Consider the following 22,998-nt stretch of genomic DNA (forward strand, 5'->3'; position numbering starts at 1 on the left):
TTGATTTTTAAAATATCACATTGCTATCTACTTGTTGTAAGAGGCTAAAAGCATTATTGGCTCCAAGGTCATATTCATTATGGTGAATTAAATTGATTTTATGTGACCTGGGCATGTCACTTCATCCTGTTTGCCTTCGTTTCCTTATCTGTAAAATGAGCTGGAGAAGGAAATTGCAAACTACTTTTGTTTTTGCCAGGAAAATCCTAAATGAATGGGGTTATAAAGACTTGGAAATGACAGAAAAACAACTGAACAGAAAAATTAGGTTTAGATTATACACGTTCCTATTAAAATACAGTAGTGACAAAGTTAGTTTAACTTCTTTTGCATTGAGATTTGTTCAGGCCATTTGATTCTTGACATTTTGGTAGAATCAAAGGCATTGAATTTTAATTTAGAAAACCAGGGTTCTAGTCTTGACTGACCAACTAGTTGTATATTTTTCTATAAGTAATTTCATCTCTTTGTGCCTCAGTTTCCAATTTGAAAAATGAGAGATTGAGTGATCTTTAGGTACTCTTTTAGTTGTTTATATAAGTTTATAATTGGATTAAGTGCTTTGTTAGCCATTTTGAGTCCTATTTCATAAAAATATGGTTTTGGCATTAGTTCATATTTCATGGTATCTAAAGTAGTATTACTCTAATTGGGTTGGGATAAATTACTGTCTTTACAGCAGTCATTTTTAATCTGATAGGTCAGTGGCATCTGGTTTTTCAATTCATGCAGGTGGTACTTTAATGTGCTAACAGGATTTTTAAAAATTTTCCTTACTCTTTGCTACATGTATTATATTAACACTCTACTAGTTATTAGTGAGGTTGGGATTTTTTTTTTTTTGGTTTTGTTGTTTGGAACAGTATTTTTAACTTGGTATGTAATATTTTTCAGTAAGGATAGGATTATTTGTTAACATGAGTATGATACTTTAAATTCTATAAAGTTTTGTTTTTCCGATTCTTGTAGTAGGATGTACAAACAAATTTCCTCATTTTATCAGTAATTCCTTGTAATTACTACATGTATAGTATTCATACATAACCTTCATTCAGAAAACATTTCTTAACCACCTACTGTTTGATAGGCACTGAGTTAATCACTGGGATTCGAACACAAAACAAAAACCTAGTACTTTCAGGGAGAGAGAGTCTACAGCAACACTTAAATGGATAAGTAAAAGCAAATTTGGAGGAAGAAAAAGGCTTTAATAGCCAGGGGCATCAGGTAAGGCTTCCCAGAGGAAGTGGCCAGGATCTATCTTTTTTTTTTTTTTTTTTTTGAAATGGATGCTTTCTCCATTGACAGAGATTGCAACTCCTCCTATGTTTTAAAAAAATGTTAATGTAGCTGAATAAAATTTCACCTGTTAGTCAACTTTAGATTAGGATACATATCTCTCACACAGATACAATGTACGTGGGCATTCAGGCAGGTGTGCATGGATGCAGGAAAGTAGGCATGCATGCACATGTGTACACACACACACACACACACACACACATATTTGCTCATATATATTAAAATTTACTATATTTTCATATAATAATAGTTCCATTGTATAGCCACTTGATGTGTAAGATAATTGAGGTACAGCAAAGTTGTGTACCTTTTGAAACTGTGTGCAGCTCAAAAGTGTCAATAAGGACTAGAAACTAGGTTTCCTGATTTAAAGTCCAATGATCTTACACATACACATACACATTTGTGTATTTATATTTGTGCAAATATATGCATTTGTATTTTAAAGACATACATTTCAGTTTCATTTTTTGAGTTGAAAATAGTATTTTTCCTGATATTCATTCAGGATGAAGATATAACTCTGCAGATAACTGAAAGTGAAGACAATGAAGAAGATGATATGGTTGATGTCATCTGGCGCCAGTTATTGGCAAGCTGTTCGTGGCTTTCGGATCTTGATGAAAATGCAACAGAAGGACTAATTAAAGTGTGGCGAAAAGTTGTAGATAGAATCTTTAGCCTCTACAAATTGTCATGTAGTGCTTATTTTACTTTTCTTAAACTCAATGCTGGACAGGTATGAAATATAATGCATTTTTGAAAAACAGATTTGTCAAAGTTACTTTCCTAGCATATAGTAACAATTTTACAATTATCCCTTCCACATTGCAACTTTTCCCCCATTGCAGTTTTATTACATCTCAAATTGTCATAAGAAATTAAACTGGTATTTATTTAGGGAGTTTTTTTAGAAGCCATGGATGACACCAAAAAAAGTTTAGAAACTCACAGATGTATATGATATATGTATAGTATCGTATAATATCAATATCAATATATTTTATCTTTTAATGCCATAGAATGTCTTCTCTGGTAGTAAGCAAAGGCCAAAAAATTTTATGTGAATTTTCCAGATTGCCCCTATCTATCCCTCTCATGTAGAAGTAATAACTGTGAGTTTTTCTTTACTTTTTTTTTTAATCTTTTTTGCCATCTCTCTTTCTCCTTCCTATTTTGTTGATTTTTAGATTCCTCTAGATGAAGATGATCCCAGATTGCATTTAAGTAATAGATCTGAACAGAGTACTGATGATGTTATTGTAATGGCAACTTTAAGGTTATTGAGATTGCTTGTTAAACATGCTGGAGAACTTAGACAATATCTGGAACATGGCTTGGAAACAACACCCACTGCTCCTTGGAGAGGTAATGTTTAAAATAAAGTTTTGTAAAAATCCATTACTTCTAATGAAATATGTAAGAAACTAAAGACAATTATATTGTATACTGAGTAAAGCACAGGACCCAAGTTAGGAAGATTCACCTACCTGAGTCCAAGTCTGGCTTCAGACATATATTAGTTTTGTGACCTTGTATGATCACTTAACCTGCTTGCCTCATTTTCCTCTTCTGTAAAATAAGCTGGAAAAGAAGTGGCAAACCACTCCATTATCTTTGCCAAGAAAAGCACAAATGAGGTCACAAAGAGTTGCACACACTGAATAATTGACCAACCACCACAGAATGAAGACCTAATTATATTTAAGCATAGGAGCCTGCAATTTGCCATCCTACATCATCATTCATACTGTAATGTCTACTTACTAAGACTATAGAGTGTAATGGAAAAAAAAGTACTGGATAGAGATAGAAAAATCAATATTTTTAATTCTGCTTTACAGGGTGTACCAGCTATGTTGCTATGGGCAAAACCACTTTTAATAGCTCTCTCCTTACTCATGTTTAGACTCTTCATTTGTAAAATAGAAGTACTCATAACTGTAGAATTTATCCCAGAGTTATTGTTTAGGTCAAATAAGATAATATCTGGAAAGTCCTCTGAACACTTTAAAGAAATATATACTCAACCTTTTCGTAAATGAGAAATAAGCAGAAAAGGATAAGATAATCTTATTAATCATAGAGTGAATTTTGGATTGGATGAAAATAATTACTTTCACATATTTTATCCAGATCTTCCATTCACATCTCAAAAAATTGAGGCAATGATAAAATTATGTTTCTTAAAATGGTATTAAGGTGCTCCGGATTTTACTTTTTACTTGAAGTCCTGGACCTGAATAAGAGCCCATTGTGCATGGTTTTGTGCTGTCAGAAGGAAGTTCTTACATACTTGTACCAATACCAGGGCATTGAGTTTTCATTCTTATAATGCTGATTCCACTAAACTAGCAGATTGTTGAAAAACAGATTTGTCAAAGTTAATTTCCTAGCATATAGTAACAATTTTACAATTATCCTTCCACATTGCAACTTTTCCCCCATTGCAGTTTTAATACATCTCAAATTGGCATGAGAAATTAAACTATTTGGGGAGTTTTTTAGACACCAAAAAAAAAGTTTAGAAAGTCATGCTACACATTAATTCATCAAGCAAATATTAGTTAATCATCTGTGTATAGATTTGTTATACTACACAAAAAATACTGAAAAAAGCACAAGGAGCTTAAGTTCTCTTAGATGACCATATGTGATCATTTGAGGCTGTGGAAGAAAATAACTAGAGGATTCAGCAAAGACTTAAAAGATGGCATTTAATAAGCTTTAAATAAACCTTGAAGGAAACTGGGAACTCTTAAGAAACAGAGCTGAGGAAAGAGTACATTCCAGGTATGGGAAACAGTCTTTGTAAAAGCTTGAAAATGGGAAATGGAATTAAAGAATTTGGCTGGGAGATATATTTTGAATGAACGAAAATGGTATATAGTAAACCTGGAAAAATAGGCTGGAGCTAGATTATAAAGGACTTTATAGTCTATTTTATTATGAAGGCAGTAGGAAGCCATTGATCACAAGAGATTTTAATGTTCATACTTGTGTGTGAACTTGGACAAGATGCAAATGAGGTTGTGGAGGATAAAATTGACAAGACTACAATTTGTTGGCTATAGAAGATGAAGGAAAAGGATTTAAAAAATATTACAAGATTGCAAAACTATGAAGATGGATACTGTTCTTAAATAGGAAAATTTGTAGGATGGATGGGTTTGGGGGAAGAAAATTGAGTTCTATTTTGGACAAATGCTGAGTTAGGAGATCCTTGTAAAATGTAAAACAGTGTTGGAGGTATCCAACATACAATTAGCTGTTGGAGTCCAATTCCAGTAGCGATAAGGGTATGGAAATCAGGGAGCCAGGTAAAAGACTTCATTATAAAAATCTTCAAATTAGGTCAGAGACACAAATATTTTTATGTTTCCAATGCTCATAGATTCAATACAAAGTACACTCTTTGGCATTCCTGTATCCTTCTAATGTGTTACTAAGATGCAAATGTTTAAACCTGGAAAGAGTAAGTTGTTTGATTTTGCAATTAAGAGATCTTGTAGATGGGAATTTCACTTAAATAGTGGTTAAAGATAAAAGTTAAAAAGTGGTTAAAGAGTGGACTCAGAATTGACTGGGAAAAGATGACATTAGGTAGTTTTCTTTTTGGGGAAGGGAAGAGGTATTTTGTTTTAATTTCAACAATAAAGGAAAGAGAGATATAGAAAGAATTTGAAATAGATGGCAGGGTCAAGTGAATGTTGTAAACTCCTGTGACTTCTCAGCTTTAGTATGAGTACAAGTATATAAGATTTTCCTTCCTTTGACAGCACACATAGTTGTCTTAAGTACTAGCTAAGTTTGGAAAGGTTCCTCACTAGATTAGTCACAAGTCTGCTAATCCTAGCCTGACAAGTCAGTTTACATTTCTTTTTGCTTTGGGTACAGTACACTAATATTTAGGAAATAAGACCTATGGGTGGCTTGTTTAAGAAAACATACTATTGATTTATATTTATTTGATCTTCTGATCAGATTTGATCAGATCACAATAACCTGTGATAAAATATGAGTGATTTAAAATGAAGCCTTCACCAATTATAAGCTCTCTATGGGCAGAGATTGCATTTTCTAAACTGATGGTCTCTAGTGTAGTGAGAACCCTATTGCTGAGTATGTGGAAACTAGTTGAAAGGTAGAAAAATCCCACTTTCTGTTCCTTGGGCAATTATAATCATACTACTATCAGAACACCCAGAATTGAACCTGTGCATATGCCATTGGGAAAAATCTCCACTCTGTTTCCCCCAGCAGCATCATAATTCCTTTACTCCTCCTCCCCCAATGCTTCTTCATGACTTGAGCAGGTAACCCTTGGGGTATAAGTTCTACTGCATCTGGATTGAATGGAGTTGGAAAAAATCCAGCTGCAGTTGGATAGGATAATAACATGGTAGTATGTATCACAGACTTTTTGATGTAATTTTTGAAATTCTGTATTTAAGCACCAATTGTATATGAGGTTATAATCTTCATTTAATTCTGCTTGCTTAAAAAAAAAATTCCACATTATTTTCAAAATTGTCCTTTTCTGTGCTGCTTTGTTGTGTGTGTGTGTGTGTGTGTGTGGCCACTTTTTTTTTTTTTTTTTTTTTTTTTTTTTTTTTTTTAAGTTTTAGTGGTCTTTAATTTTTGGAGGGAGAGGTACATTTTTATGGCTAACCTCTCCCTGTTCCTTATACTGCATCATCCTTTGATAGCTCCTTGGTATTTTAGAATTCTTACTCAGCTCTGGTCTTTTCATCATCAAACTCTTCTATGCTGTAAAAGATTCATTTTTTTCCCCTTTAGAATTATTAAACTTGTCTTACCAAGTGGATTATAGGTGCTTTTTGGAATACTGTATTCCAATATCTCTTATTATAATTAAAATTGCCAGGTCTTATGTGATTCTGATTGATTCTTCTGTATTTGAATTGCTTCTTTTTAGATGCTTGCTGTATTTTTCTTTTCCTTTGATATAAGAGCTCTGGATTTAGGTTATTGACATTTCTGGGATTTTTCCTGTTAGGCTTTCTTTCTGGTAGAGATAAATGGATTCCTTTTATCTGTTCTCTGATTCTGATAGATTGGGTAGTTTTCATTTATGATTTTTTGATCATAGTTTCCAGGAATCCAGTGATTTTAAAATGATGTTTCCTTGATTATGTATTTTAAATAAACAGTACATTAACTTTTCTCATATCTATTCAGTCTTTTGATTGTCTCTTTTAGATTTTAGGGAGTCTGCTATTTGGATAAAATTTTATTATGTTCTTTTCTGAGCTATTCTTTCAATTCTTTTGCTTAAGAGATTTTAATTTTTTTCTCTTCACTTTTTTGTAAGCATTCATTTAGTCATTATTTTATTAATATTATCTATTTTCCTTTTAGATTCCAAATTTGCAGAAAATTTTATTATGTTAGATGTCTTCTTCACTTTACTCATCTCTTCAGTTTTGATTCCTGAATTAAGACTTCATGCAGTAACCAGATTCTGCCTCTACATGTTTGGGATTGTGGTCTTCAGCTATGTTTTACTCTAGTTCAATTGGGTTCTTGCACTGCCTTCCATCTTCCCCCAGGTTCAAACAACTAAATCTTTAAGGGCTTTTTGTAATGTTAGGAATTTCTACATCTTTAGATTGTCCTATTCTAAAGTGCCATGCTTATCATGGTGTTCCTGTTGCCTTCTGAGATCAGGATACCATTCTGTGATTTTGGCCATGTTGGGGCTTTCTTGGAAACTCTTTTGCAGCCCCTGGACACAGAGCTTGTAGGCTACTGTCATCTTTGGTTCAATCCTAGTCATGTTTAAAGGCTGTCATCTTTTACTCAAATCCACATATTCAGTTAGTTGCTAAAGCTTGTCATTTCTGCTTCTACATTTTCTCTCAAATTGGTGCCTTTTTTTACTTCACTCATGTAACGTCACTTTTGGGACCTTATTGCCTGTTGTTTAGATTATTATCATAGCTTCCTAATCTCCCTTTCTCAAATCTCTTTACCTACTCAGCAAACTCCAGTAGTTCCCTACTGATTATAGAATTAAAAATTTTATATCCTGATCCTTTTTAATTCTACCTTTTTTTTCCAAAGTTATAGAATGTGCACAATTAATAAAATAGTATTAGTATTTTGTGAATACATACATGATCACCATATTTTGTATCAAAGTTTGGCAAATGCTGGTTTGAGTCATTCCATGTAGGAATATTGGCTTAGCTTGGCAATAGATGAGATAATTTTGCCACAATGAAAATTTCTGGTGATTTAGAAATTTTGATTAAAAATATTCTTAAATTTTTCCCTTTTAATTATTTTATTGGTTTTTTAAAAATAGAAGCCTATGATTTCATTAGTTATAAGAAATTGCTTGTTTTCTTATAGGTAACCCCACTTTACCAGTGCAGATTAATAATTGTAAACAATTAAGTCTTGACAACCAAGGATCACTGGATGTTTAAGTGACTTGTCTTGTGTTACATAGCAAGTTTGTGTCACAGGCAGAACTTGGAACTTAGGTCTTCTTAATTCTAAAGGCATCTCTGTTTAGTGTCTTCTTTTCTAACACAGTTCTTAAAATGTCCCATCATCCATCTATTCAGTATTGTGGAATTTTGTGTGTAATTCAATGAATAACTGATTATATTTTACATAATTTGATCAAAGTAGCGGAAGAGGGAGAGTTTATCTTCAAATTACTTTCTTGCCGTTTTAAAAAGTTTGTTTTCTTAAAATTTTGTATTGAGTTATTTTTAGTATTTTTTTTTTACATTTTGAGTTTAAGATTCTCTCCCTTGTGCCCACTGAAAAGGCAAATAATATATCAATTATACATGTGAAAACATGCAAAACATAATTTCTACATTAGCCATTTCTCCAAGAAAGAAAGAAAAAATTGATGCCTCAATTTGCACTCAGAGATCACTAATTTTCTCTGTGGGAATGAGTAGCATGTTTTTTCATCATAGGTTTTGTTTTTGTTTGTTTTTTGGCATTGTCTTAGATCATTGTGTTAATCAGAACAGTCAAGTCTCTCAGAGTTGATCATTGTGCAAAGTGATCTGGTTCTTCTCACTTTGTATTCGTTCATCCAGGTCTTGCCATATTTTTTTTTTTCTGAAACTGTCGTCTTCATCATGTTTTATAGCATCACACTCATATGCCACAGCTTGTTTAGCCATTCCCAAACTAATGGACATCCCCTGGATTAAAATATTTGAATGTTTTGAAATTGTTGGGGTTTTTTTGTTTGTTTGTTTAATATGTAAATTTACTGAAAGGGCTAAGCAATTTTTATGTATAGTAATACCCATAAAACAGAATAATTAAAGCCCACCTGCTATTTCCCTCTGCTTTTGAAGGATCTTTATATTTAGGATTCAGGAGTGAGAGATGAGATTTTTTTAAAATCTCAGTTATTGAGGATGTTGTACTGTAAGAAGTAAAATCATAGAGCCAGAAGTAGATACACAGTATCTAATTAGTCAGACCATTTTATTGGATGAAGCTTTGAAGATATAATGACTTGCCTCAAATCAGGTGTCAGACCTGGGATTTGAACTGTAACTCCAAATTCATATTTCTCTGTTGTACTATGGCTGCCCTAGCAAATTGACCCACTTTGCTGATTGCTTTAATGGGCTAGATGTTTCAGGTTCTTTTTCCCCCACCCTGAAAAAAATGTGGACTTAAGTGTAGCTTAAACAATATATTCAAGCTTCTTTTTTCCTTTTTTCCCAAAGGTATTATTCCACAGCTTTTCTCCCGTTTAAACCACCCTGAAGTATATGTTCGCCAAAGTATTTGTAATCTACTCTGTCGAGTTGCTCAAGATTCCCCTCACCTTATATTGTATCCTGCAATAGTGGGTACTATTTCACTTAGTACTGAATCCCAGTCTTCAGGTATGGAATATTAGAATGCCTTCTCCTTTAATGAAGCTAAATAAATCCATGATGTCCTAGTGATAGTAATTTTCATTTATTATAATTTTGTGTTGTATAAACATTCTATCATGTAGTTTGTGACTTTATAGAGCCATCTTTAGTGGCTTTTTTATGGCATGTTTTTTTAGTGGCATTTTTCTTATCTAAGTTTTTAATTTAAATTATTCTAGTATTTGTAATACATCTATTTTATGTCCTAGCTCTAGTATAAAGAAAAATTGACTTATAATGAGTTAGTATGAGTCTTTTGATGGTACTTTTTTCCAATTTTGTTTAATATTTTATGCACATGGGAGAAATTTTTTATGTATATTGTCTATTTTAGGGAATAAACTTCCTTCTGCAATTCCTACTTTGCTGGGTAATATTCAAGGTGAAGAATTATTAGGTGCTGAATGTGAGGGAGGAAGTCCCCCAGCTTCTCAAGATAGTAATAAAGATGAGCCTAAAAATGGCTTAAATGAAGACCAAGCTATGATGCAAGATTGCTACAGCAAAATTGTAGATAAGCTGTCTTCAGCGAATCCAACAATGGTATTACAGGTAAAGGATTTGGTTTTTGTTTTAAAATTTTACTCAGGATTAAAATACGCCTTTAATGGTATTCAGGAAATTTATTTGAGGAATAAATTTTATTGCATATTGTATTTCATATTGTATTAGATGAGATTAATTTTTTTTTAATTTTTAAAATTCAAAATTCCTCATATAATGTCAATCATCTTGATACTATGGAATCATTAATTTGGAGTAGAATAATTTAGAGTAAAAATCAGACTCTAAGAATTATTCCATATATATTGTAAAAATAAACCCATCCTCTATATCCCAAAGAGATCATAAAAGAGGGAGAAAGATCCATATGTGCAAAAATGTTTGTAGCATTTATTTTTTTGTAGTGGCAAGGAATTGGAAATTGAATGGATGCCTATCAATTGGGGCATGGCTGAATAAGTTATGGTACATTAATATAATGGAATATTATTGTTTTATAAGAAATGATCAGCAGACTGGTTTTTAAAAAGCCCGAAAAGACTTAGATGAACTGCTATTGTGTGAAGTGAACAGAACCAGGAGAAGAGTAATAGCAATATTATGTGATGATCAGCTATAATAGACTTAGCTTTTTCCCACAATGTGGTGATGCAAGACAGTTCCAGTAGACTTGGGATGGAAATTGCCACCTACATCCAGAGAGAACTATGGAAACTAAATGTGGATTGAAGCGTAGTTATTTTCACTTTTTTTTTTTTTTTTGGTCTGATTTTTCTTGCACAACATGGCAGATAAGAAAATATGTTTAAAAGGATCCCACATATTTAACCTACATCACAGTGCTTGCTGTCTTGGAGAGGGAGAGAGAAAAAATTTGGAACAAAAAAAATTATAAAAAATGAATGTTGGAAACTTGTCTCTTTACATGTTTATGGAGAAATAAAATACTACTGAGGAAAAAAAAAGTTCATTGTGATGTTTATATAGGTCCAAATGCTAGTAGCAGAGCTTCGCAGGGTTACTGTTCTTTGGGATGAGCTTTGGTTAGGAGTTCTACTGCAACAGCACATGTATGTCTTGAGACGGATTCAACAACTAGAAGATGAAGTGAAGAGAGTCCAAAACAACAACACCTTACGCAAGTATGTTTTCAGATACTTTTTATACAAAGAACAAATCTATCAAAGTTCTTCGTGTAATTTTTTCTTAGATCTTAAACTTTCTAAACTAGTAACACTCATTTAAAACAGCTTTATATTGCATTTTTAATAATACTGAAACCTGTTTTTTTAATAGGTATAAATTGTTTCTACGTTAATTTCTCAAGTTTACAGGAGAAAAATAATCAAGAAAATTTCTGCAAAAAGTTAATATTCCTCAATTTTTGTTTTAACATCTACTTTCTATTACTTACAATCAATTTTCTGTCTGGTAACATCTAAATAGAGCTCTCCTCACTAGACAATATTAGTTTCATTTTTCAGTAGTTTTGTAGAATCAGCTACTACTTAATACTAAGTTCTTATATAAAATTATTTTCAAAAACACAAAAATATTTTAGTTTAATCTTTTCATTAGTATCTCGAAATGTAATTTTTTCCAGGCCATTTAATCCAAAGGTAAATTTGAAGGCAGTTACCATAGGCAAGGAGCCAGTTGTGAACAAAGAAGCAGACAGATCTAGTAGGTGGGCTTGGGAAAAAAAGACAAATTAATTGAAAGGCAGTAATATGCATCAGTCTAGTTTGATTATAAAACTGTACAGTACCAATTTATGTAGAAAATACTAGCAGACAAGCCATTGTGAAATCTTTATCTAGTAGAAATTTTTTTCTCCACTTCTAGAACTAGGTGTCCATTATTGAGTTTATAGGTTTATAAGATATTTCTAGTTTTCAGTGTTTTGTTTCTGTTAACAAGTTCATTACTTATCATTTTTGGTCCTTTTTGATTTTTGTACGTGTGTGTGCATACCTATGTGTGTATTGTGTACATATGTAAATAATTATGTTGTGTACTTTAGAGAGGAAAAAATTGCTATCATGCGTGAGAAGCACACTGCTTTGATGAAACCCATCGTATTTGCATTGGAACATGTGCGGAGTATCACGGCAGCTCCTGCAGAAACTCCTCATGAAAAATGGTTTCAGGACAATTATGGTGATGCAATTGAAAATGCCCTCGAAAAATTGAAGAATCCATCAAATCCTGCAAAGCCAGGAAGCAGCTGGATCCCTTTTAAAGAGGTATTGCAAGGAATAATTTTTTTTTTCCTTTAAACATGATGGGTATTTTGTTTTTCAAAGTTCCTTGGTTCTCCCTTTGGAGGTGTGATCAGTTTTGGCAAAAGCTAAGGCTATCCATTTTAGGTTGTTGTGGAGTTTTTGTTTTCTTTTAACAAACTCAAGTTTCCTTCATTAATGTTAGAACCTGCTGTATAAATTATTACGTATAACCCAAAGATGCTGACCTAGGTCAATCTGAATTAATAAATATAAAATGCCCAAGTTCAGTACTCTTTGCCTTTTACCATCTTCTCTTCTGTTACAGAAAATAGAATGAAAGAAAAATGTTTGAATTTAGAATGACTAAATTTAAAGATGTTATAAAATATGTTAAAAATTAATCCACTCTCTCCATGTATTTGTCAGATGTTTTTAAAAGGAGCAGCATTACAAATTAGTCATGTGTAATTTTGAACCATAACATCTGCTAGTTCTTTTGTTCTTAACATTATTTAGGGATTTTTTAAAATGTCATTTCATTGTTGATATTTTATTTACCTCGTAGAATTTGAGCTTATATGCCAATGTAGATATGAATTTGCATTATGCTAATACATTGAACTTTAGGAATCTTTGTTTTTGTTGATTTTTAATTTTAAATATAGGTGATGCTAAGTTTACAGCAGAGAGCACAAAAACGTGCTAGTTACATCTTACGTCTTGAAGAAATTAGTCCTTGGTTGGCTGCCATGACGAACACTGAAATTGCCCTTCCTGGAGAAGTGTCTGCCAGAGATACAGTTACAATTCACAGTGTTGGTGGTACCATCACAATCTTGCCTACTAAAACCAAACCAAAGAAACTTCTTTTTCTAGGTTCAGATGGGAAGAACTATCCTTATCTTTTTAAAGGTAAAGCTTTTAAATCCTAGCCTCCTTCCCCCACTTAAAAGATGAACATTTTTTCCCTTTTATATGAAAAATAAATCCCTTCACATTTAAAAGTAAGGCTTAAAACGTGTTGGTTAAAAAGATGCATGTTATCTTTTAAAATAAACTTCAGGTAGAAGCAGCTAGGTGGCACAGTGGATAGAGCACCAGCCCTGAAATCAGCAGGACCCGAGTTCAAATCAGGTCTCAGACACTTAATACTTCCTAGCTGTGTGATCCTGAGCAAATCATTTAACTCCAATTGCCTCCGCCAAAAAAAAAAAAAAAAAAATTAATTTCAGATGTGATGCGAGAGAAATGGTAAAGGTTGTAGTTTGTGGTTACAGGAAATTGAGGTGTTATTATTTGGATTGCAATCACTTTATTCTTGGCACTGCAAGTAAAATTGTCCCACAAAGCCATTCTTATTGTTACTATAACTCTGTCCTAAGTCAGAATTAATAAAGATACATAGTTATCTGTTGAAAATTTTTACTTCACCAGAGTAACCCAGAGTATATCTCTTTATATATCCACTTATTCTGAATATGCCAATTTTTTTTTATTGTAGGATTGGAAGATTTGCATTTAGATGAGAGAATTATGCAATTCTTGTCTATTGTGAATACTATGTTTGCTACAATTAATCGTCAAGAGACACCTCGTTTCCATGCTAGACATTATTCTGTAACACCACTAGGAACCAGATCAGGTCTCATCCAGTGGGTGGATGGAGCCACACCTTTATTTGGTCTTTACAAACGATGGCAACAAAGAGAAGCTGCTTTACAAGCACAAAAGGTAAAGTTTTTATTGTTTTTAACCTCAAAATGCATATTTATAGCTTATCTGTTTATCAAAATAAATACATGTAAACATAGATACATATAAGTGCTAATGATATTTTCTTAGATGAAACTTTTCTAGTCTAGTAACGTAACAAAACTATCTTATAAGATGCTATGGGGGTATGCTGGGAATATACCAGTTAAGATATGAGAGTACATTAGAATGAACAATAATGTAGTTTAATGGAAATGGGTGTTTTGTTTTGTTTTTTGTTTTTTTAAACAAGCAGTGGAAAATTTTTAAGACTTTAAACTTAACCTTAAAGCTTAACTTTAAAAAAAAAAAAATTAGACCTTCCAACTTATATAAGTAATATTGAGTTGTTGATAATGTGATGTTAAAAATATAAAAAGGAACATGAAAATGTTTATGTATTGGTATTTGAATGTTGAATTTTGTATTCACTATGTTGTTTAGATCTCTGCTCAAACCCTCCTCAGACATATAATTAGCTGGGTAAACTAGTAGAAAAGGGGATCATTAATCTGTATATAAGGGTCTTAACAGCTATATATAGACTTAATTTTTAATTGTGACATTATAAATTGAATTGTTATTTACCTTATTAAATATTTCTTAATTACGTTTTAATCTGGTTCACCTGCACTTGGGAGTTTGGTTGGCCAAGTGTTTGATGTCTTCTGCCATAGGCAACAATCTTAAGGACTGTAAATCTCAGATGTGCTAGTCTGCATTGGTAGAAGGAGCTTCCTCACTTGGGAGTTCCCTGTCCCTATCAATGTTTTCTATTAAATTAAATTCACAGGTTTGATGTGTTGAGAAAACCTTGACAGAAAAGAATATCAAATTATGGTAAAGGTAATCTTTTTTTAAAGTAAAAGACAAATAGAAAGAATCCTGACACTTATGAATTAAACTCTGAAAGAAAAAATAATGGTATATAAATGATACCTTCCTTAAAGAAGTAATGCCAGAGTTAAAGGGGACGTAGGGCCATAAGAAAAATAATTAAGCTATTTGGTCCAACAAAAACTGATCCAGGAGAATTTGGACAGGTAAAAGAGTTCATTAATATTGAAAAAAATTAATTGGGGTGTTTTTTTGTTTGTTTTGTTTAACTATTCTTTAGTTTAGGGTTGTGGCTCTAAGAGCCATTTCTGTTTCTCCTCTAAATTCTTAGTTTTAAAAAAAGTTGTAAACCATCAGTTAATAGTGAATATTAGCTGACATTTAAATAACTTTAAAGTATGTTTTAAAAGTTACATAATGGTTTATAGATTTTTCTATTGACTATCATAATATGAAGAAGGTTCTTCTAGGCATTGTTTCCATTTTATAGGTGAAAGAAGTTAAAATTTGCAGAGTTTAAGTGATTTGTCCAAAGTCACATAGCTAGAATTATGAGATGCAGTTCAAATTCTGGTTTTTCTGGCCACTGATAACAGCATTCTTCTGTTATAATTTCCTCATTAGTGTTTTTATTTGCAAAAGTATAATGATAAATTATTTTAAGTAAGTTAAATTTTTTGAAGTTCTCTTTTTTAAAAATAATTAATGCCTTTTGTTTTTACATCGTATTTCCAATCTCTTTCATACCCAAGAATCCTTGCTTGTAACAAAGACTTGAAAAGAAAGAAAAACAAAAACATATCAGCAAAACTGAAAAACCTAACAACTCTGAGTATACTTGCAATTTAGCTTCTTGTTGGAAATAAAATTGTAGTTGTTGTTTTTAAACAGGCTCAAGATTCTTATCAAACGCCTCAAAATCCTGGAATAGTACCTCGACCAAGTGAACTTTATTACAGTAAAATTGGACCTGCCTTAAAAGCAGTTGGGCTTAGTCTTGATGTCTCTCGTCGTGATTGGCCTCTTAATGTGATGAAGGCTGTGTTAGAAGAGCTAATGGAGGCAACACCACCAAATCTTCTGGCTAAGGAACTTTGGTCATCTTGTACAACTCCTGATGAATGGTGGAGAGTTACACAGGTATTATTTGTTTAAAATAAAGCTTAGGGCTTTGATATTTGAAAGTAGCACAGTAACACAATAAATATCTAAATTTAAAATTCATGAGGAAGGGACATTAAGTAGTTTTAAAAGAGACTTGAAGGGGATGGGGAGGGAAAGCATCTCATTCCTCCCCCAAGAAAATGAAATAGGAAAAAAGTAAACTATTGAAAAGGAAGAACCATCTGGGAGAGTTTTTGATTTTGATACTGGTTTCAAAGCATTATTTTCATGTTTGAAAAATAAATGTTAGTGATATATAAATTGATTTTTTTTTAAGTCCTATGCAAGATCTACCGCCGTCATGTCTATGGTTGGATACATAATTGGCCTTGGAGATAGACATCTGGATAATGTTCTTATAGACATGACTACAGGAGAAGTTGTTCACATAGATTATAACGTTTGCTTTGAAAAAGGTAAAATAGAATTGGATTTTTTTTATGTTCATAAGATGGCTTATCTTGAAATGAGTAGGAGTTCCAAAATAAGGGGAAAAAAATATCTTGTGGTTTAGGTAAAAGCCTTCGAGTTCCTGAAAAAGTACCCTTCCGTATGACACACAATATTGAAACAGCCCTGGGTGTGACTGGAGTAGAAGGAGTATTCAGGCTTTCTTGTGAGCAGGTATGCTTCCCCCTTTTGGGGGGAGGGGGAGAAGGGAGATGCACTTTTACAAAGTAAACCTCTATTATTCTTGCCTATAAAACAAAGACTTTATTTTTGTAAGGAAAAGAACTACAAATCTAATATGAAATTATTTATAAAATAGGTTCTGCACATCATGCGACGTGGAAGAGAGACTTTGCTTACGTTACTGGAAGCATTTGTGTATGATCCCCTGGTAGACTGGACAGCTGGGGGAGAAGCAGGATTTGCAGGAGCTGTGTATGGTGGTGGTGGCCAACAAGCTGAAAACAAACAAAGTAAAAGAGAGATGGAGAGGGACATTACACGAAGCCTTTTCTCTTCCAGAGTAGCTGAAATTAAGGTGAAATAAATATGATAATGTATTATGTTTGAATATATATTTAAAAGTACATTGTTGACTTGAACCTCTACTATTTAAATATAGCTTTGCTCATCTGCGGCTTCAGTATTGAAACTATAGATAACATTCAGAGAATCTTGTCCATTTGGGGCCTTAAGAAATACTGCTTTTCCTTCTAAAAATGCTATACTAGTGAATGAAGTCTTTTAGTTTGTCAGGTTCCTTTAAAAAAAAAAAATCAGTATCTGCCTTCATTTGTTTTATTATTTACATGTAATTTTTCTTCTATTGTCTAAAGTACATTATGTGTTTGTTATTATTCTCCTTATGGTAGATAATGATGCTAAACTGAGAAAAATGGTTGTAAGAAGAAAATAATGAAAATAATTTTTTTTAAAGGTAAACTGGTTTAAGAATAGGGATGAAATGCTGGTTGTACTTCCGAAGCTAGACAGCAGCTTAGAAGAATATCTGAACTTGCAAGAACAGCTGACAGATGTTGAAAAATTACAAGGCAAGCTTCTTGAGGAGATTGAATTCTTAGAAGGAGCAGAAGGAGCTGATCATCCTTCTCACACTCTGCAGCACAGGTATAAAAGAATTTTTGAATATTTGTTACTAAGGGTATACATTTAGTACCTCAAATGACTTCTTTAGTCCATAGTTTCCTTAATATAAACTGATGAAATTGATGTTGCATAACTGAATTGGGGGGTAGAGGGTAACAAAAGTATGATTTATTAACAGTGTTTGAACTGTGTATTTTATATATCTACATACTTATATAAATATAAAATTTTTATATAAAATTTTCTCACATGAAAAGGTATCACAAGTGAAAAATGTTTTTAAAAGCCTTGCTCCAAATAACTAAGAATTCCTAAGATCCTTTCATGAGAGACCTTGAAGTCAAAAGTACTTTAATAATACTGAAACATTACTTGCCTATCAAAATAATCCTACCTTTATCAACTACATATCTGTATGAGGCTATATTGTCATTTTTGCTGTGAGTGAAACATTGCAACAGATTGCATGCAGCAGATTAGAAGCCAGTTAACTTCTATTATTCTCTATTAAAAAGATTTGCAAAAAAAAAAAATTATAAAAAATACCAGTGAATTGATAAATATTCTAATAATTCATCAGTTTCAATACCTAATTTGGTGAATATGAGTAGATATAACCCACATTTTTAAAAAGCTCTCTTTTAAAAGGCCTTCAGACCAAAACATTGAGAATAGAATATAGATAGAATGTCTAACTAGAATATCTTAACTCTAAGACTTTGATCCTGTGTTTAACACCAACTTCATTTTAAACGATTAAAACAATAAAGACAAATCAACAAAACTTTTTTAAGGTTTACATCTTTTCAGCAATTGACTCTTATTCACCTAATATTAACTTAGAGAAATTTTTTTTCTTTTGATTCAGGTATTCTGAACATACACAACTGCAAACTCAGCAAAGAGCTGTTCAGGAAGCAATCCAGGTGAAACTAAATGAATTTGAACAGTGGATAACACATTACCAGGCTGCATTTAGTAATTTAGAAGCAACACAACTTGCAAGTCTTCTTCAAGAGATTAGCACACAAATGGATCTTGGTATGCTATAATTGTAATATGTCAACATTGTATGATAATCATACATTTTCCTTGATAGGATCTCTATCATATTTTTTTCCAAAGTTAGTGCTACAATTTATTTCCATTGTATTGTGTTTTACATTCTTCTTAATAGGTCCTCCAAGCTATGTACCAGCAACAGCTTTTCTTCAGAATGCTGGTCAAGCTCATTTGATTAGCCAGTGTGAACAGTTAGAAGGAGAAGTTGGTGCTCTTTTGCAACAGAGGCGGTCAGTATTAAGAGGATGTCTTGAGCAGCTGCATCACTATGCAACTGTAGCTCTTCAATACCCAAAGGCAATATTTCAGAAACATCGAATTGAACAGTGGAAGACTTGGATGGAAGAACTTATCTGTAACACAACAATTGAGCGTTGTCAGGAATTATACAGAAAGTAAGTTACAGGCAACAGGTGTAGAATTTTCAGGGGTAGAAAAATTCTTGAATGTTTTTGCAGATGTTTTCAGTTTAAAAAAAATCAATAAACTTTACAGAAAGTTGACATGGAAAATTTAGATCACTTTCTTGGGCTTTCATTTTACTGGTTTTTGTTTTTGTTTTTTTAATAAAAATAATAGTGCTTTTCCTAAGTAATAATCAAATAATCAAATAGTAAAATCAAATAAACAAATTGTTTGTTTTTTACAGATATGAAATGCAGTATGCTCCCCAACCACCTCCAACAGTATGCCAATTCATAACTGCCACAGAAATGACTCTTCAGCGTTATGCTGCGGATATAAATAGTCGACTTATCCGACAAGTGGAAAGGTTGAAACAAGAAGCTGTTACTGTGCCAGTTTGTGAAGAACAATTGAAAGAAATTGAACGTTGTATTAAAGTTTTTCTACATGAAAATGGAGAAGAAGGATCTTTGAGCCTAGCTAGTGTTATTATTTCTGCCCTTTGCACCCTTACAAGGTAAGTTAGATGTGTTTATGGCACCAGATTTTATGTTAAGAGACTATTAGAGTGTAAATTCTAAAGAGGTAGAAATTACCTTGTTTTTCATCTTTTTCTTCACAATCTTTTGTATAATACAGGTATTTAATAATTTTTTAATGTTTTATAAATAAATTGATTCTTATGTCAGTGTTTGACACATTGGTGCTAGGTTGGTTTTGTGCCTACTAATTTCATTATAGTGTCTAATATTTTCAGTGTAATATTACCAGAAAAAATGTCTGAAGCACTTTTATGTCATAGTTTAATATGGGCAGCAATTGTAATCTGTCTTGGGAGTACACCTAAAAGCTCTGTTACCATTTTACTTGTACTGCTGTGAGTATGGGATCTGCTTAGCATTGTAAGTCATCATGGGGAAATTTATAATGGAACAGCCCACGATCCCCATAGCTTTTAACTCTTCAGTCACATAAGAGATCTGAATCTTTCCACAAGTTGTAAAATTCTTCTTTAGACTCCTTGATCCTAAGTTAGGAGTCTAAAGGAGAGCTTATGCTGATGTGCTGCCTTTTTGTTTCCTTTTTCTTTATTGAAAGTTAAAAATTTTGTAACATTTTTAGATCTGAAATAGTTCATGGAAAACCTGATGGTGGAAATTTTATCTCTTTAGAAGCTGCCCCACACTGAATTTGAATGATTGGATTGTCTACTCTGAAAATGGCCTATTCATATGAGGCTTCAAATAGCTGACTTTTATATCTAATATTGGTAATTTGTCAAGTCAAGTACATTTTTTTCTCATTATAAAAATATCTCATTTAGGCGTAATCTAATGATGGAAGGTGCTGCATCTAGTGCTGGAGAACAACTTGTTGATCTTACTTCACGGGATGGAGCCTGGTTCTTAGAGGAACTATGCAGTATGAGTGGAAATGTTACATGTCTTGTTCAATTATTGAAGCAGTGCCACCTGGTCCCACAGGACTTAGATATTCCCAACCCAATGGAGGCATCTGAGGCAGTTCACTTAGCTAATGGAGTATATACTTCACTTCAGGTGAAAAATGTCTTTATTTTATATCCATCTCATCTGCTTTATTTTCCATAAATTTATGTTTTACTTTGTTTTTAAATTCTTGTAAGAAAGTATTTCTTAAACTGAAGCATAAATATTAATAATTATAATAAATAATATAAAAATAGATTGACAAATAGGCCATTTCTGTTGTTGTATCATCTTCATTTAAAAAATTAAAAATAATGCTGTCAAAATAACCTTTTATAAAAAGATAATTCTTTGTTAATAGTTGTTGATGTAACATTATCATTAATATAGCAATGGTTTACATTTGTAATAATATATTAGAAAATAAAACATGCTTTATTTGTTTCTCCTTCTATAACATACATACATACATACATACATACATACATACACACATACATACACACACACACCCTCTCCCACCTATAAGAAAGAGATCCGGTATTATCTAATCTCTCTCTAATGAGAGACATTTTTTTATTTACCATGAGACATATAAACTCATGCTTTAAATATGGAACATAATATTTTTTAACTCAGATATACATAGCCACTTTAAAGTTTGTAAAGCCATTTATCTGTATTTTCTCATTTCACCTATAAACTATATCTCCTAGAAAAAGCAGTATAAGACTTCCTATTTGGATATCCACTTACAGTAAAAATTCAACTAAAATTTTTGTAACCGTACATTTTGATAGTAGGACTTAAGTGTTTTGAAATTTGATTTGAATTTTGAAACCGAGTATTACTATAAGCTATTGCCCTATACGAGTTTACAGCTGCATTGTTGTAGAAAACATTTCTTCTTCATTCTTTGCATAGCTAGTCCCTGAATTTTTTTGATCATTCTACCCTTGTCAGTAAAACTTTTTAATATACCCCCTTATGTACGTCTACTTATTGACAAAATTTACACACAAAGAAAGATTTAAAAATTGAGATAAAGATGATAAAAATTTTGAAAACACTTCTCTATTACTGATGGGATTATAACCAAATATACTTCATTTTTTTCAAAATCTTACTTTAACGTTTTGAGGGCCAGTGATTGAAAAATCTAGTTTTAAGTTAACTTTATTTCTGTAGTTGGATTTTATTGTTTGTCAACAACTAAAATAGACACCTCACAAAGATAATATAGCTTCAAATGGAAGTATGTTTATTGACTGGACTTGTAAATCATAATCAATTTTTTTTTAAATTTCTGAGGCCATTGGGGTTAAGTGACTTGCCTAGGCTCACACAGCTAGGAAGTATTGAGTGCCTTGAGACTAGATTTGAACTCAGGTCCTCCTGACTTCAGGACTGGTGCTCTATCCACTGCCACCTATCTGCCCCATCATAGTCATTTTTTGATCCCAACTACCTATTTTGTAAAGATTTTTGTTAAATTTAGCTGTTATATTCCCATCTTTCCTGATATTAAGTCAATTCTTGCAAAACTAATCAGAGAGTGCTATACTTTTAGATTTTTTTTAACAAATGAGTTCAAAATCCATTGTCTTAGCTGGAAAGATTTTTTTTTTAACGTTGCTTTTAGATAAAGTATCCAAAAACAAAAGGAGGGTGCTCATGAGTGTCACATTCTGTAGAAATATCTAGAAGGAGAAAGATTGAGAAAAGGCTTTCAAACTTGACGAGATCATTAGTAACTTTGGAGAAAATTTCATTTGTACGTAGCCACGGATAACAAGGAAGTTGATTTTCATTAGGAATAGAGGAGTTAGGAAAGGGGTGGGTTTGAGAGGAGAAAAAATGTAATGAAATGACATTTCAGTGTCCTAATCTATTTGTGCCTGCTCAACCTGAATTCTTCATCCTCTCCCCCTAAAAAAAATAAAGTAGGGTTGAGAGGAAGGGTCCTTAATCTCAGTCACTGTTTCTCCATTGAACTGTCAGAAGATCTGAAGATCTGAGTTTGGGGATGTCTTAAGTGGAGGTAGAATTTTGCCCATGCCGCAACCATAAGAGGCCATCTGTCAGAGGGTAAACTAGGTAGTGTTCAGTTAGAATAAGTGAAGGGGAGAGTTTACTGTTGAGTTAGAAACAGACTGTTCTGAAGAGGATGACTTAATAACACATTTTCCTAATCCTTCATTTGTTTATGTCCTCCTTGGTATGTTTGTCTCCATTCTGGAAAATGCTGAGTTACTGTTGAAATATCACTAAATGACGTTTATTGTATATTTGTAGGAATTGAATTCCAATTTTCGGCAAATAATATTTCCAGAAGCACTTAGATGTTTAATGAAAGGAGAATATACATTAGAAAGTATGCTTCATGAACTGGACACTCTTATTGAACAAACAACTGATGGAGTTCCTTTACAGACATTAGTTGAATCTCTTCAAGCTTATTTAAGAAATGCAGCTATGGGGTTAGAAGAAGAAACGCATGCTCATTATATAGATGTTGCAAGGTAAATGAGACTCTCCAATAATTTTTTTGTGCTTAAGAGAAAAGGTCAATATAGTAAAATGGTTTTTTTTAATCTTTTATTTATAAATATAAAAATTACTTGGAAGATTTAAATTTTATATTACGTATAGATCCTCTTTATAATAAATATATTATGTGTTCTTTTATAGAGAGATTTAAGAACATTCAAAACCAAGTGCAGGATCAGTTGTGATCAGAAGCAAAGTAATACATTAGAAAATATAAGTGGCATTTACTTTGAATGAGGCAGCAGAACCATCATTTGCACT

General features: G+C 32.4%; 1 protein-coding gene across 1 annotated transcript in view; it reads left to right on the plus strand.

Annotated features, from left to right (window-relative positions):
- The window catches only part of SMG1 (SMG1 nonsense mediated mRNA decay associated PI3K related kinase), a 116,667-nt gene that overhangs the window by 77,307 nt on the left and 16,362 nt on the right, over positions 1-22,998 (plus strand). The window contains exons 34-51 of the mRNA XM_051961045.1: positions 1,811-2,041; positions 2,493-2,670; positions 9,039-9,200; positions 9,568-9,785; positions 10,725-10,879; positions 11,761-11,983; positions 12,628-12,874; positions 13,464-13,693; positions 15,443-15,691; positions 15,993-16,131; positions 16,230-16,339; positions 16,485-16,703; positions 17,103-17,293; positions 18,141-18,313; positions 18,450-18,729; positions 18,984-19,256; positions 20,064-20,298; positions 22,483-22,709. Coding sequence (XP_051817005.1) covers positions 1,811-2,041; positions 2,493-2,670; positions 9,039-9,200; positions 9,568-9,785; positions 10,725-10,879; positions 11,761-11,983; positions 12,628-12,874; positions 13,464-13,693; positions 15,443-15,691; positions 15,993-16,131; positions 16,230-16,339; positions 16,485-16,703; positions 17,103-17,293; positions 18,141-18,313; positions 18,450-18,729; positions 18,984-19,256; positions 20,064-20,298; positions 22,483-22,709 — 3,740 coding nt within the window. The remainder of the gene's footprint in view (positions 1-1,810; positions 2,042-2,492; positions 2,671-9,038; positions 9,201-9,567; positions 9,786-10,724; positions 10,880-11,760; positions 11,984-12,627; positions 12,875-13,463; positions 13,694-15,442; positions 15,692-15,992; positions 16,132-16,229; positions 16,340-16,484; positions 16,704-17,102; positions 17,294-18,140; positions 18,314-18,449; positions 18,730-18,983; positions 19,257-20,063; positions 20,299-22,482; positions 22,710-22,998) is intronic.

The sequence above is a fragment of the Antechinus flavipes genome, chromosome 1 (genome assembly GCF_016432865.1).
Source record: "Antechinus flavipes isolate AdamAnt ecotype Samford, QLD, Australia chromosome 1, AdamAnt_v2, whole genome shotgun sequence".
NCBI lineage: Eukaryota > Metazoa > Chordata > Mammalia > Dasyuromorphia > Dasyuridae > Antechinus > Antechinus flavipes.